We start from the raw sequence: 16,600 nt of genomic DNA on the forward strand, positions 1-16,600 counted from the left end.
AATGGCGCACTGACACGGAACACAAAAGTCCGAGTGTATCAAGCCTGTGTCCTCAGTACCTTGCTCTATGGCAGCGAGGCCTGGACAGCGTATGTCAGCCAAGAGCGACGTCTCAATTCATTCCATCTTCGCTGCCTCCGGAGAATACTTGGCATCAGGTGGCAGGACCGTATCTCCAACACAGAAGTCCTCGAAGCGGCTAACATCCCCAGCTTGTACACACTACTGAGTCAGCGTCGCTTGAGATGGCTTGGGCATGTGAGCCGCATGGAAGATGGCAGGATCCCCAAAGATACATTGTACAGCGAGCTCGCCACTGGTATCAGACCCACCGGCCGTCCATGTCTCCACTTTAAGGACGTCTGCAAACGCGACATGAAATCCTGTGACATTGATCACAAGTCGTGGGAGTCAGTTGCCAGCGTTCGCCAGAGCTGGCGGGCAGCCATAAAGACAGGGCTAAAATGTGGCGAGTTGAAGAGACTTAGTAGTTGGCAGGAAAAAAGACAGAGGCGCAAGGGGAGAGTCAACTGTGTAACAGCCCCGACAAACAAATTTCTCTGCAGCACCTGTGGAAGAGTCTGTCACTCTAGAATTGGCCTTTATAGCCACTCCAGGCGCTGCTTCACAAACCACTGACCACCTCCAGGCGCGTATCCATTGTCTCTCGAGATAAGGAGGCCCAAAAGAAGAACACTGCCCTATAGGTTGGTGGAAACAGATTCAATAGTAATTTCAAAAGGGAATTGGAGAAATATGCGAAGGGGAAAATTTGCAGGGCTATGGGGAAAGAGCAGGGGAGTGGGATTAAATGGATAGCGCCACCAAAGAGCCAGCACTGACACAATGGGCCGAATGGCTTTCTTCTGTGCTGTTCATTTCCATGATTCCAATTGTACCTTTCATTCATATTTTGCATCTACATTAGTCAGTAGCCCCGCCCATTGCTACATGTAGCCCCGCCCATTGCTGCAAGTAGCCCCGCCCATTGCTTCCGTTAGCCCCTCCCATTGCTACATGTAGTCCCGCCCATTGCTGCCGCCCGGTCACATGAACCTACCACTGGGAATTTTGTTTGAATCACCCGCCCTTTCCTTCAGGACCCCAAATTATGTGTGTCCACGAACATGCCTGAGGGTCCTTAAATATTTCCTGAATTCAGAGCGAGCGGGCTAGAAGTTAAGAATTTTAAAAAAAGGAAAAAAATTAATAAACAGGAGACATGTAGGGAAATGTGGAGATACGCTGCATAAGCGGATACTAGTGTTTAGCCGGTAAGACCGGGGTAACGGGGCCTGTGATCCTGCCGCCCGGAGCCGGGGAGCTAGGCCCCGGTTTGACGCCGACTTTGCTGGAGCGGCTTCCCGGGACTTGGGTAGAATCGGCAGCAGGTGGGGCCGCGGCTTGGCTTCGAGCGCTTTCACGTCGGTTATGTTGACGGGGCTGGAGCGCGGTCTTGTCGGGGGAGCTGCGGGGATCTCCGGGCCGGGCCGGGCCGGGCCGGGCCGGGCCCGGTTGACTCGGCGGGGTGAGGGAACTCTATTCCCCCGGGCCCTGTTTACACTGTGGTCTCTTGACAGATGAGTTTTAACCACAAGCCGCAGCAGGCAGGAGTGAATATGTTGATTAATATAAGCCTTGGAAATGTTTAATTGTCCCGCCCCGCCCTCCGCCTCAACAGCTTTTTGGGGAAGAGAGTTGCAGATTTCCACAATCCTTTGTGTGAAGAATTCCCTGCCATCGCCTCTCATCGGCCTAGCTCCAATTTGAAGGTGATGCTTTCTTGTTCTGGACACTCCCAGCAGAGGTGGCAGCTTCTTTCTATCGACCCTATCAAATCATAATGGTGATTGGCATCCTTCCATCTGCAAAAGCTGATGGACAGGCAGCAAACAATCCATTTCGGTGGTGTCTCTTCTCTTGATGCACCTTTGATGATGGCTATGAAGGCCAATCCTCGAGAGGCAGGTTCTGCCACAAGTGCCGCACCTGAAGCTGCCAAGTGACGTGACGCTGTGAGTTGTTGTTTTTGATGTTGGCGCCTGTTGCCAAGCTGCTGTAGCCATTGGTCGTCGTGGTAGTGAAATCAGTCCACAGGATGTGTCGCCATTTCCCTCTCGCCAGCTCGTGACTCCCAGGCGCGATAGTCGACATTTAGGGCCTTCATGTCACACTGGCAAGCATCCTTGAAGCGGAGTTTTGGGCACCCCACTGGTCATCTGGACCCGGCTACCTCGCCATACAGAAGGTCCTTGGGTATGCGGCAGTCTTCCATCCTGCGGACATGTCCGATCCACCAAAGCTGCCTCTCTTTGTTAAGTGCCAACACACTTGGGATCTTTGTCTTTGAGAGGACTGCCACATTTGTGATTTCGACCTGCCAGGATATTCTCGTAATGCACTGCAGATCGCAAAGATGGAAATTATTAATATTCTTCTCCTGATGGCTGTAAATCACCCTTGTTTCTCAGCCATACAGCAAGATGCTGAGAACACAGGTCTTATAAACCATTAGCTTGGTCCTAAGGGTCAGCTTGAGTGTTATCCCATGCGCATTTTGCGAGTTGGCCAAAGGTGGTAGCTGTTTTCCATTTGCGTTTATGGAGCTCTGCATCAAGGGACAGATTGTCTGTCACCGTGGACCCAAGGTAGCAGAATTTGCTAATCACTTCCAGTGGGGTGTTATTTAGTGTGATCAGGGGCAAAGATGCAACACCTTGTCCCATGACTACAGTTTTCTTTTGATGCTTATAGTCAAGGAGCACAAGTTACAGGCATGAGAGAGACAGTCCACGAGTCTTTGTAGCTGAGTTTCTGTTTGAGAGACTAGTGCAGCATCATCAGCTGATTTCTCTGATCAGGACACAAGGTGTTTTTGTCTTCGCTTTCAGCCTTGATAGATTGTAGAGCTTGCTGTCGGACCTAGTGTGCAAGTAGGCTCCTTCCATATCTGCAGGGAAGGAGAATCATAAACACTTCAATTAAATCACCCCTTAACCTTCCATGCCCAATGGAATAGAAGCCTCATCTCTGCAACCCATTCCCATAATTTAAACTGCTCCACATTGATCTGATCAGTCTTTCTTAGAACTAAAGTTGATGCCTGTACTTCAAACATGCTTCTTTGGTTGTAAAGGGCTTTGCAATGTTCTGAAGTTGTGAAAGGTGCTATATAAAAGACAAGTCTATCTGTCCGTCTTATTTCAAGGTCGTGATTTTTAATTTAGCTGCTAGCTGCTGATATTCCCTCAGCACGACCTCTTCTCTGTTCTTTTGTATACCACTGGGTCTAACGTGGATGATGCCAATTGGATTTTAGCCGCTTCTTGTCCAGGTTCCTTTCCAGCAGTTTTGAGATATCCTTCACCCTGGCACCAGGTACGCAACACACACTTTGGCAGTCTCAATTGTGACTGCAGAGGATGCTATCCATCGCCCTAATGATCAAATCTGCTATAATTAAAACTTTACATTTCCTCCTTTCCACACCAAGGCCCCCTCCCCACCCCCCACCGGTCACCGTGTCTTCCTTTTTTCTCAACTGAGGATTTCTTCCCCCCCCCCCCCCCCCCTACTGTGGTTGACAGGGCTCTTGACCGTGTCCAGCCCATTGCCTGCACTTCTGCCCTCACCCCTTCCCCTCCCAGAATTGTGATAGGGTTCCCCTTGTCCTCACTTTCTACCCCATCAGCCTTCACATCCAAAGGAATCCTCTGCCATTTTCACCACCTCCAGCATAATGCCACCACCACACATCTTCCCTTACCCTCCCCTGTCAGCATTCCGAAGGGATCGTTCCCTCCGCGACACCACCCTTCCATCACCCCTGACACCTCGTCCGCTCCCCAGAGCACCTTCCCATGCAATCGCAGGAGGTGTAATACCTGCCCTTTTACCTCCTCTCCTCACCAATCTAAGGCCCCAAACACTCCTTTCAGGTGAATCAGCGATTTACTGATACTTCCTTCAATTTAGTATACTGTATTCGCTGCTCACAATGTGGTTGCCTCTATATTGGGTTGACCAAACACAGATTGGGTGACCACTTTGCGGAACACCTCCGCTCAGTCCGAAAGCGTGACCCCGAGCTTCCGGTCACTTGCCATTTCAACATCTCTGCCACCTCCCCACCATCCCCTGCTCTCATGCAAAAATTTCTGTCTTTGGCCTGTTCCAGTGAACATCAAAGCAAGCTCGAGGAGCAGCACCTGATCTTTCGATTAGGCATTCTAGAGCCTTAGGGACTGAACATTGAGTTCAATAACTTCAGAGCATGATTGGCCTTTTTTAATATTTTTTTATTTTATTTAATTTTTAACTGTGTATCTGTTCTTCATATAGACAGAGCTGCACATTATTCTGCTATGAACACTCTTCTCTGGACTAATGCTTTGTCTTTCACCACAAGCATTAACGCATGCTTTGCCTTTATCCCAGGACAGCTTTGTTATTTAATTGCTCCTGCCCTCTGTCCTATCATACACCTTCCCTTTTGTTCTCTTCCCCACCAACACCACCCCCCCCCCCCCCCCCCACCCTGCCTCGCCCCCACTCTCTTCACTTGCTTAAAACATAATTCTTTTCTAACCTTTGCCAGTTCTGATGAAAGGTCACAGACCTGAAACGTTAACTGTGCTTCTCTCTCCACAGATGCTGCCAGACCTGCTGAGTATTTCCAGCACTTTCTGTTTTTATTTCAGATTTCCAGCATCTGCAGTATTTTGCTTTTATTATAGGAATCTAGCAGTTCTGCAATCATTGATGGTTTAACAGAATTTGCTTCACATGGAACTAGAGGAAAATACTGAATTGTTCTGGTTTGCAGACAGTTCATAATGCAAGAGTTTTCATGGGTCCTTCTAAAGCCACTTCAAATTCCCATGTTTATGCTTCCCTATCCTACAATGATATCCAAAGGACAGAACTCTTCCCAAATTGAAAAGAAGACTTAAAAAGCATAGAAAGTGGGAGCAGGAGTAGGCCATTCGGCCCTTCGAGCCTGCTCTGTCATTCGTTATGATCATGGCTGATCATCCAACTCAGTAGCCTGTTCCCACTTTCGCCCCATACCCTTTGATCCCTTTAGACCCGAGAGCTATATCTAACTCCTTTAAAACATACAATGTTTTGGCCTTAACTGCTTTCTGTGGTAGCGAATTCCACAGGCTCACCACTCTCTGGGTGAAGAAATTTTTCCTAATCTCAGTCCTTCTATAGCGCCTTTCGTGACCATCGGACTTCTCAAAGCACTTTACAGCCAATGACGTACCTTTTGAAGTGTGGTCGGTGCATAGTAGCTTCTATACAGAATTTCTTAGCCAGTAATTGCAAGACTTTAAATATATTTGACATTTTTTTTGTCTCCAAATTTAGATTGTGAAAATGCCGAACCCTACAAAGCCAGAGCCTTTTCTTGTAAAATTTATAAAAACAAAAGGGAAAGATTCTGACTATTTCACAAAAGCTTATAAGGTTGGTTTAAAAAAAACATATAAGCCTTTCTTACTTTTAACTTAATTAATTTCAAACTAACTTGAATCTTTTTTTCTAATTTGCAGGCTGTTAAAGAATTTAAATCGGAGGAATTTCTGCAGACTGTACACGAAGATGAAGTATTTAGTTTAAAAGTAAAAGACAGCTCACTTTATATATGTGATCCCTTTGAGGGAGATGCTTACAATCATCTGAAAAAGGTGCCTATTTTTGTGTTTTGCTGTCGTGGTATGGAGTGTTGTTTTTGATTTTTGTTTTATCTAGCTTGTTACAGGAAGTATAAACTGAACCCAAATCTGAAGCCTAGTGCCACTGTTTGATTGAACAAATGGTGCCCAGATAAACAAAGAAAGTGGGAAATGTAGAACTGATTAATCTGAGTATAAAAGCAGTTCTACCCTGTTAACATCGCGTATCTCCTCCAGTAGAGCAGCAGAAAGTTCTTTTAAATTTGTGCATCTCATATTTCATAGAAAACAGGAGCAGGAGTAGGCCATTCGGCCCTTCGAGCCTGCTCCGCCATTCATTATGATCATGGCTGATCATCCAACTCAGTAGCCTGTTCCCGCTTTTGCCCCATACCCTTTGTTCCCTTTAAACCCAAGAGCTATATCTAACTCCTTCTTGAAAACATACAATGTTTTGGCCTCAACCGCTTTCTGTGGTAGCGAATCTCACAGGCTCGCCACTTTCTGGGTGAAGAAATTTCTCCTCATCTCAGTCCTGAAAGGTTTACCCCTTAGACTATGACCCCTGGTTCTGGACTCCCCCACCATCGGGAACATCCTTCCTGCATCTACCCTGTCTAGTCCTGTTAGAATTTTATAGGTTTCTATGAGATCCCCCCCTCACTCTTCTGAACTCCAGCGAATATAATCCGAACCGACTCAATCTCCTCATTCGTAAGTCCCACCATCCCAAGAATCAGTCTGGTAAACCTTCGTTGCACTCCCTCTACAGCAAGAACATCCTTCCTCAGATAAGAAGACCAAAACTGCACACAATATTCCAGGTGTGGTGTCACCAAGGCCCTGTATAATTGCAGCAAGACATCCCTGCTCCTGTACTCGCATCCTCTCGCTATGAAGGCCAACATACCATTTGCCTTTTTTACCGCCTTTTGCACCTGCATGCTTACCTTCAGCGACTGGTGTACGAGAACACCCAGGTCTCGCTTCATATTCCCCTCAGTTTACAGCCATTCAGGTAATAATCTGCCTTCCTGTTTTTGCTACCAAAGTGGATAACCTCACATTTATCCACATTATACTGCATCTGCCATGCATTTGCCCATTCACTGAACTTGTCCAAATCACCCTGAAGCCTCTCTGCATCCTCCTCACAACTCACCCTGCCACCCAGTTTTGTGTCATCTGCAAATTTGGAGATATTTCATTTAGTTCCCTCATCTAAATCGTTAATGTATATTGTGAATAGCTGGGGTTCTAGCACCAATCCCTATGGTACCCCACTAGTCACTGCCTGCCATTTGGGAAAAGACCCGTTTATCCCTACTCTTTGTTTCCTGTCTGCCAACCAATTTTCTATCCAAAAGCAATACACCCACCCCAATCCCATGCGCTTTAAGTTTACACGCTAATCTCTTATGTGGGACTTTGTCGAAAGCCTTCTGGAAGTCCAAATAAACCACATCCCACTGGCTCCCCCTCATCAACTCTACTACTTACATCCTCAGTAGTAATAGGCTGCTTTTGCTAATTTGTACTGCTTTGTTTATAACTGGCGACTATTAAAGTGTCCCTATACCTCTGACTTCCCACACTTTTAAGTCTTTTATAATAACACCTTGAAATTTGTAACATACTATCCCTTCAGTTTAAATACATCAGCTTCTTTAGTTTATTTGATTTGATCCTGGAATTGGTTTCAATTACATAGTCTCCATTTCATCTATATCTTGGCGGCCTTAGATTTCATTATCAGTAAATCACTGTGTCACAGCTGTCCTTCCATTGTCACCTCACTTCCAAGATGGTGTTGTGCTTTGTGTTTTTACACTAGATAGTCCATTGAGTTCAATATCACTGCTCATTTCCATGAACCAATTCATATCCCTTAGGACCAGAGCATGTTTTTATCTGCTCAGTATAAGATTTGGCCTCTGCCAATCTTATAAATGAATGGATTTGCGAGTCTAGTTTCAGAAATGTTGATACTTTGATTATACTGATACTTCTTAATAATCATAGTAAGCAAGCAATGATATCATCTATATACTTACAAACAGCCAACCCGAAGTGTGCCCTGAGTTTGACCTCCGATTTCTTCACGCTATCTATGGGTCACTTGGATGTATCAGTTTTTATACCCACTAGTAAACAATCCAACTTGCCTGGCAGACTCTTGTCCTCATAACTGTTTCAATGCAAAATAAAGCTACATTTGGCTCCATTTTTAGCTGTGTTACTTGAGGCTGTTTTTGCACTGACCTGCAGAGCTCATTCATTTTCCTTTCCTCTTTTTTTTTTAATCCCTAAAAACTGGCTTATCTTCAGTTAATTATGCTTTTCTGGTATCAAAATCATTTATTATAATCTGATCTATTATTCATCATTTAATCTGCATTGTGATGAACCATAAACTCTTAACTGCATTTCTCTGGCTTTGTTAAACTTATTTCACCTTGTCTGATTTGCTCAAGGATGTTTCCTCCTTTTCTGTATTGTGTCAGCACAGGTCTGTTAGGCTACATGAATGACTGCATATATTAACTCTGAATTTTTACAACAATTTTCTACAATTGTCTTTAAGACCTACACCCAGTATGTATGAAATGTAGCAAGATTTAGTGACGGTACTGCAGCTACTAGAATTTATATGGTCTCATATTCAGTAGGCAGAGAGATATATAATCTCTATTAGACTGCAGCTTAGGTTACAAACCACTAAACAAATTTATTGAACACCAAACAGGTAAATGAACAGCACTCGATACAAACAGGAAATGTTTAGTAATTACAAGCTTCACTAGCCCTGAAATATCAAAATAAGTGTTCCTCTCCACTAACCTTTAACATTAAATTGATCATCAAAAATGGTTTCTTTACTTCTTGTAAGGCTGATACTTCAGTGAGTCACTGACCAGCCGCTTAACTGCTCTGGCTTCAGATAGACTTCCATCTCTGTTTAATGCTGCTCTGGATTTCTTTAAAGATATCCTAGAACATAAAATTTCTTTCTTTCAACTACAATAGATGCTCAGTAATTCATAGGACTCTTGTAATTGAATGCGATGACTTGATTTCTTCAGAAAACCACTGATTGGTTCCAGATGCTGAACAATCTATTAGATGGATCCCTGTTTAAGGGAAATGGCAACATACATTCCAGTGCTATCAGCATACCTGACCATAACTTGTATTTTCTGTAGTTTACAGAGCTAATAGCAGTAACCAATCTTTTAACAGGTGTATGCTGCGATCAGCAAACAATAACCTAATGTAATCCATTCTAGATGATGATGCTTAATTTTTCTTTCAGTAGCAGAATGCATGTTAATGAACCAAGAACCAGCCCTTTAACAAGACATTTGTTAGAAATTGATTTTCCAGAGATTTTCTAGAGGGATTCAACAGTCGCCAAGAAAGCTCAGAATATAAATAATTAAGAACTGGTAGTCAAAGAACTTCAGGAGAGGAAAGTGATACTGTGATGCAATGAAATCAGAAAATAGAAATACATTTTTAAAAAAGGACGTCTTGTATTAATATAGCTCCTTTCGTGGCCTCAAGACATCCCCAAGTGTTTTACAGCCAATGAAATACTTTTAAAGTGTAGACATTTGTAATGCAAGAAACATGGTAGCCAGTTTGTGCACAACAAACTCCCACAAACAGCAATGTGATGATGACCCAATCACCTGTTTTTGGGTGTTGCTTGAGGGATGAATATTGGCCAAGACACTAGGCAAACTCCTCTGCTCTTCTTTGAATAGTGCCACGAAATCTTTTACGTCCACCTGAGACGTCTCATCCAAAAGTTGGCACCTCCGATGGTGCAGCACTCCCTCAGTACTGCACTGGATTGTTAATGTACTATGTGCTGAAGTCTCCGGAGTGAGACTTGGACCCACAACTTCTGACTCAGCAGTGAGAGTGCTACCAACTGAGTCACGGCTGACACCTGACTTTGGCACACTTACTTTGTATTAGTTTTCACAGTAGAGGATAAGGATTGTACCAAAGACATGAGGAAAAATAAAAAATAAATCAAGGGGAGGAATTTATTAGATCTAATAGAGGTAAAAAAAGGTACTAGAGAAAATAATGAGTCTAAAGAGTGACAATTCTCCAAGATCCGATGCTGTCCACTCCAGGGTATTAAAAGGAGTAGGTGAGGAAATTGTAGTTGTTTGTCATGATCTTCCAAAGCTCTCTTGATTCAGGAATTGCCCCCTTGCATTGGAAAATTACCAATGTCATTTTATTGTTTAAGAAGAGTAGAAGAAATAAATTAGGAAATTAGGCCTATTAATGTAATGTCTGTTGTGGGAAAGTTACTAGATTCTGTTATTAGGGACAGAGTTACTGAGTACTTGGATTATATGAACTGATCAGAGAGAGATAGCATGGATTTGTAAAGATAAGTCATGTCCAACAAATCTAATTTAATTCTTTATGGAGGTAACTAACATGGTAGATAAGGGATGTCTATGGATGTTATTTATAGGGACTTCCAGATAACATTCAATCAGGTTCTATTCAGGAGGCTGTTAACAAAAATAAGAATGCATGAAATTGAAGCAAACTATTGACATGGGATAGGGTATTGGTTTGGGGATAGATAGAGTAGGGATAATGGGTATGTACTCAGGTAGGCAGGCTATGACCAATGGTGTCCCCCAGTACCTAGATTGAGGCCTCAGCTTTTCACTATCATTATAAATGACTTGGATAAAGGAATATAAAGCATTATATGCAAGTAAACTGACGATGCCAAGTTAGGTGGCATAGTAAATAGTAGATAGTGGAAAATTGCAAAGGAACATTGATAGATTGAGTGAGTGTGAAAAGCAATGGCAGATGGAGTTCAGTGTGGGAAAGTGTGAGATCATCCATTTGAGATCCAAGAAAGATAGATCAAAGTATTTTCTAAATGGTGTGGAACTCGGAACATTGGAGCAGTGGAGAGATTTAGGAGTTCAAGTACAGAAATCACTAAAAGTTCATGCTCAGGTACAAAAATAATGGATTGTTGGCCTTTATCTCAAGTGGGTTGGAATACATAGGGGCAGAAGTTATGTTACAGTTATATAAATAGCTGGTTAAACCTCATTTAGAGTACTGCATTCAGTTATGGGCACTGCATCTCAGGAGGGATATATTGGTCTTGGAGGGGGTGCAGTGAATCTCCAGCAATAAACCAAGGCTAAAAGGGTTAAATTATGAGGTCAGGTTGCATAAACAAGGCTTGTATTCTCTCTTGAGTATGGAAGATTAAAGGGTGGTCTGATTGAGGTGTTTAGGTTGATTAAAGGAGTGATTGGAGTAGAGAGAAGCTATTTCCTCTGGTGGGGGAGACCAGAACAAGGAGGCATAACTTTAAAATTAGAGCTGGACTGGGGCTGATGCCCCACTTCTGCGCACAGAGTAGTGGAAATCTGGAACTCTAGCCCAAAAAGCTGTTGAGGCTAGATCACTTGAAAGTTTCATAACTGAGAATGACAGACCTTTGTTAGACAAAGGCATTAAGGGTTACGGAACCAAGGTGGGTAGATGGAGTTAAGATACAGATCAGCCAATATCTAATTGAATGCCAGGACAGGCTCAAGGGACTGAATGGCCTACTCCTGTTCCCAATGTGCATACATGTTTGGAATTTGCCCCTACCCAAATGTATCACACTGCATTTGGCCATGTTAAAAGACATCTGCTGAGCATCTAGATCTGGCTGTATCCAATCTCTCAGCTAGGCACTCACATAAATGGTATTATCTGCAAACTTCTGTTCCTTTAGGTTTTCACCAGCATTGATGCATGTAAGGTTCCATTCAGGACTGAGTCCCACTACCATTAATAACTATCTTCTGCCTACTGAGATGTAACCAGTACTTTATCCAGTTAAATGTCTGTCCAGCTTGAAATATGAACCCTCTTTTTGTTTCATGTTCCAATTACTTTGCTATAATAACATGGGAGAAAATCAGATCAATTATCTGGCTAATGTTTTCCTCATTCTTTAACCAGCTTAGGCATCATGTTTTAAGTCCCCTACCCTCCGTCCCATTTTTAGCAGGGTCACTCTCAGTTATTAAAAACAGCAAAGCTCTTAACTCTTTGTAAGGAAGTCATAAAAGATAACAGATTTAGTCATTGTGCATTGCATTAGAGATGCCATCCTCATTAATAAAAAAATATATAGAAGAGGTGCAAAGCATAACCAACTGTCTTGCAGACACAGCCAGAAAAGTTGTGTTATAAATAAATTATGCAAAAACCCATCCTGAAAGTTAATGTTCATTCTGAAGAAGAAATACATTTGGAAGGTTGTGACTGAAGACTGTATTTTTTTCACTTACTTAGATAAAGTGGTTTAAGACAATGAGTACTCCATGTCAAGTGTTAAAGCTTGCATTAGAAAAGTTAGTGCAGCCTTTCAAACACTTCACTTAATTTGAAATGTGATCGGAGAAAAAGATAAAAACATTTTTAAGGGCAGTGTTCTATATGTGCTAATCCTGTACAGCCTTTCAAAAGAAGCTCAACAGCTTCCAGTGTAAAGGCCAAAAAGAGAAGATGGACCTATATTGGTTGTTGCAAGGATCCCAAAGCAGACATGGAAATGGAAACCATGATGGAAAAGAGGTGGAGGTTGACCAAGGGGAGCTCTACACACTACAGTAACAACAGCTGCAGCTGAAGTGCACTTGCAATGACAAGAGCTGGAAAAGAAGCTCAAGGCAGAATCTCCTAACCTGAGTATTTCCAGCATTTTCTGTTTTTTTTAATTACAGAATTGGATGGCATTAATTGGTTACTGCTTTATATGCCTAAATCCCACAGGAAGAATGATAACTTGTGTTTACCTAGTGCCTTTAATGTAGCAAAATGTCCCAAGGCGCTTCACAGGAGCGTTATCAAATAAAATTTGACACCGAGCCCCATATGGCGATTGGTTATATGACTAAAAGCTTGGTCAAGAGGTATGTTTTAAGGAATCTCTTAAGGAAGAAAGAGAGGCTCAGGGAGGGAATTCCAGAGATTAGGGCCTCAGAAGCTAAAGGTAAAGCCACCAGTGGTGGTGCAATTAAAATCGTGGATGTGCAAGGGACAGTGAGGCAAGTTTCTTATTTGAAACTAAGTTATTTGGGTTCTTGGTTGGTACACAGAAGATGCAACTTTGTGAGGTTGTGGTAGTGGTATCCCAACCCTGCTGCAGGGATAGTAATTGTTGTTTTACTGTTTGACATGTTTTTATTTTTGTGCAGCTTGGCTGTAGGATTGTTGGCCCACAGGTGGTTATATTTTGTCTTCAGCAACAACAGAGTGTACCTGAAGCTGTACATCCTGTCTACAGTATGGTCATGGCTGATGTGGTGGTTTCATGCACCAGCTTGGAAAAGCAAACCAGGGTACGTATTTCAGTGCAGTCGTGACAACTAGGGCTTTAGCTACAATTTTCAGAGACTATTATTAAGAATATTATATAACATGTTACATTCTTCATGATCACAGTAAAGCAATTTCCACATGCATACCTGCACCTCTTATGTACTGAAACTTATTGACTTCCTGCATGGATTGAATAGTTTAGTGCAGAGGTTCCTAATCTGCGGGCATATCCATCTGTGTTATTGAGGGGGCTCAAGGAGTTGTAATGGGCTAACAGTTAATGTCTGCAAAAATTATTTTCTTCATTATTGCTGCTGTAGCACTCTCCTCAAACTCTCTTGGGCTGATTCCCAACTCTGCTCTCTGAAACTTAGGCAACCCCAACAAACAGATCCAGTTTACTCAATTTAAAAAGTTGTTTGCCTCCTGGTGTTAACTTCCCTGCAGAGCAAATTCCTTTTCGGAAGTGCTCATGAGCTCTTTTGCCATTGAGAAAGAAATAACAGCAAGAAAAAATGCCCCCCGGACTATGCTTCAAAAATCTCTTGAAAGGTTTTTTTGCCCAAGTTCTGCAGCTTTATGAAACATCCTTTGTCCCTGCACCAAAATCCTTGTGAACCCTCAGATTCTTGCAATGTTTGAAGGGGATCGATAAATAACCCTCCTCTTAAAAACTTGTCGCTGCCTCAATATTACTTTATTGTCCAGTGCTCTGCGCCTTTCTGGAAAGTTTGTTTACCCTGCTTAGATTTTGTTTTGCTGCTTGCATGATGTTATCTTAAATTGAGAAATAAATTAATAGCTTCTACACTCATGGGTTCTCAAATGTTTGTACAAAAAGAATTTAACTTGTATTTTGTCGCCTCTAAACCAGCCCAACAATTCATTACCCCCCAAACAACCTGGCCAGCAATCCATTCTAGTTTAGTCTGTGGAGGATTGTGCATTCTGCACCTGGCAACACAAAGAGCAGAAGGCCTACAATCTTTCAATGAAGTTGTTTGCACAGTCGTGGTGGCTGGGAATTTCCTCAAATCTGCTCAGGCTTCTGTGGTGTTACTTTACTGGATGTGTGGTGGAATTTCTAATGATAGAATTGGACTCCATGTTAAAACCGAAAAATGTAAGGGAGTGGAATTAAAACAACTAAAGTGACAAAACTGTTGGCGTATTCAAGGTTACCAGCAATATCTAAACCGCCTCTAGTTTAGTGGGTTGCATAACTAACTCTTTTCTTGACTTGTACTCTAGAAAGGCTAACTTTCTTGTATGTAACTCAGGAAAAGTACTCCTGATTCCTTTGATCAATGTCAAAATGCTCGTTTAGGCTATTATTGGATTTATTTCATGATATAAATTTATAGAGAAGCATAAGAAATTTGTAGGTGAAGAACAGCAAGACTAAAATAAATGCAGTATTTCAAAGCTCTTAGTCACCTCTAACTTAAATTTGCGTGACCATTAAATGGATGCTCATTCTATGCAATTCCCTCTCACTGATGTTACTGAAACTAAATGGTTGAAATTGCCATGTCCCTGCTGTATTTCTCCCAGTGGAAAAGCCCCCAAATACTGAACTGTCAACCAAGGATGCAATATGGAGAAATGTTCACATTCCATCTTAATAAGCACTGATGCCCAGCATCGAACAATAGAATGTTACAGCGCAGAAAGTCTGTATTGGTGTTTTTCTCCAAATGAGCTACCCCCTCTTCTGTTTCCCATGATCTTTTAATATTACTCTTTTTCAAGCAACTGTCTAGTTCCTTTCTTAGAGTTAGTGAGCCCTGATTAAACAATGCCTTGTGGCAGTGACTTCCATATTCTAAATATGCAAAGAAATTTATTTCTTGTCTTTCAGTTTCTTAAATTTGGGCTACCTTGTTACCATCTTGCTGATTAGTGGAAATAATCTATCACTGTTTATCTTCTGGCCTTTCATAATCTTAAAGACCCATCCCAGGTCACCCTGTTACCGTCTTAGCTCTAGTTAAAAAATTTAAATTTTCAAGAGCTTTTGCAGTTCCCAGGCATTGCTCATGCTGGAGTAATATACATCTGGTCAACTTTTGTAATACATAACTTACTTTGATCAACCTTATTAGCAGTGATGACTATGCTTTTAGGTTTGCATTGCAAGATGCATGTCTGGCAGAAATCTACAAATCAAATCAGTGTAAAAGACTGTGTAATTTAATTACCTGTAGATCAAAAACCGGGGGTGGGGGCATGCAAAGTTTCAAAGCTGGGGAGAATTTCTGTTGCAATTTGATTTTTAAACTCTAGGGCAAGAAGCACCTCCTGTCAACAATTTTATTAAATGTCAATGCCATTTCAATGAATTCATTGTGTAAAGTGCTTTGAGATGTTTCCGTGTGATAAGATGTTGTATAAGTGCAAGTATTTTGTTACTTAAAATGGCAACAAAGGAAAAATTATAGTTTGTCATCTGGCCTACGTTAAATGAAATTAGTTTGGTATACAGTTTTTTTAAATTTCAGTTCAACTATATACTTACTTAGCCGCACCAATTATAAATTCATAATTAAAAACACTGCCTGCCACCATTGGTGATAATTTGAACATAAGCCTGAAGTTTTGAAGTAAAATTTACAAGTTCAGAAAGGCTCATGGCACTACATTTTAATTATTGATTTCCTGGAGACTGAATCATTTGTATATTATCTCCTAAGGATGAAGTACATAAACAAGTACAGCTGATGGGTGGTAGGATTCTCCGTGACTTCAACATTTCAGTAACTCATCTGATAGCTGGAGAGGTTGGAAGCAAGAAGTATTTAGTGGCTGCCAGTCTGAAAAAAACAATTTTACTTCCATCCTGGATTAAGGCATGCTGGGAGAGAGCTCAAAAGAGGTAAGCGGCTATGGCAGCTAGTGCCTTCTTTCAGGTTTTTTAAAAATTGAGGTGGCATCCTGATGTGTATTTGTGACATTTATTATAAAGGCAACAACCTAGTGTTAGGAAGTTCCAAAGTGCTTCACCATCAATGTAGAGTCATAGATACAGCACTGAAACGAGCCCTTCAGCCCACCGAGTCTGTGCCGACCATCAACCACCCATTTATACTAATCCTACATTAATCCCATATTCCCTATCACATCTCCACCTTCCCTCAATTCTCCTACCACCTGCCTACACTAGGGGCAATTTACAATAGCCAAATTACCTATCCCTGCAAGTCTTTGGCTGTGGGAGGAAACCGGAGCACCCGGCGGAAACCCACGCAAGTCACGGAGAACTTGCAAACTCCGCACAGGCAGTATCCAGAACCGAACCCGGGTCGCTGGAGCTGTGAGGCTGCGGTGCTAACCACTGCGCCACTGTGCCTCCCTTTTGAAGTGTACTTTTGAAGTGTAGACGCAGTTGTTATGTAGGGAAACACGGAAGCCAATTAGAGCCCAACAAGCAGCAAGGAGCTAAGTGGCCAGATAATCTGTTTTAGTAATATTGGTTGAAGGAATTGCCTAGGAACAGGAATAAGTCATCTGCTCATCTTCAAATAGTGGCTCCTGCT

General features: G+C 42.3%; 1 protein-coding gene across 3 annotated transcripts in view; it reads left to right on the forward strand.

Moving 5' to 3' along the window:
• Positions 1-1,087: 1,087 nt before the first annotated feature.
• The window catches only part of topbp1 (DNA topoisomerase II binding protein 1), a 94,800-nt gene continuing 79,287 nt past the window's right edge, over positions 1,088-16,600 (forward strand). The window contains exons 1-5 of one of the 3 annotated variants that reach the window (XM_068054753.1): positions 1,088-1,391; positions 5,374-5,472; positions 5,559-5,693; positions 12,941-13,084; positions 15,758-15,939. In XM_068054753.1, the coding sequence (XP_067910854.1) occupies positions 5,383-5,472; positions 5,559-5,693; positions 12,941-13,084; positions 15,758-15,939 (551 nt within the window). In that variant the 5' untranslated portion in view covers positions 1,088-1,391; positions 5,374-5,382. Of the gene's footprint in view, positions 1,392-1,492; positions 2,016-5,373; positions 5,473-5,558; positions 5,694-12,940; positions 13,085-15,757; positions 15,940-16,600 lie in introns of those variants that run through there. The other 2 variants (XM_068054763.1, XM_068054773.1) reach the window with 2 other exon arrangements.

This window comes from Heterodontus francisci, chromosome 2 (genome assembly GCF_036365525.1).
Source record: "Heterodontus francisci isolate sHetFra1 chromosome 2, sHetFra1.hap1, whole genome shotgun sequence".
NCBI lineage: Eukaryota > Metazoa > Chordata > Chondrichthyes > Heterodontiformes > Heterodontidae > Heterodontus > Heterodontus francisci.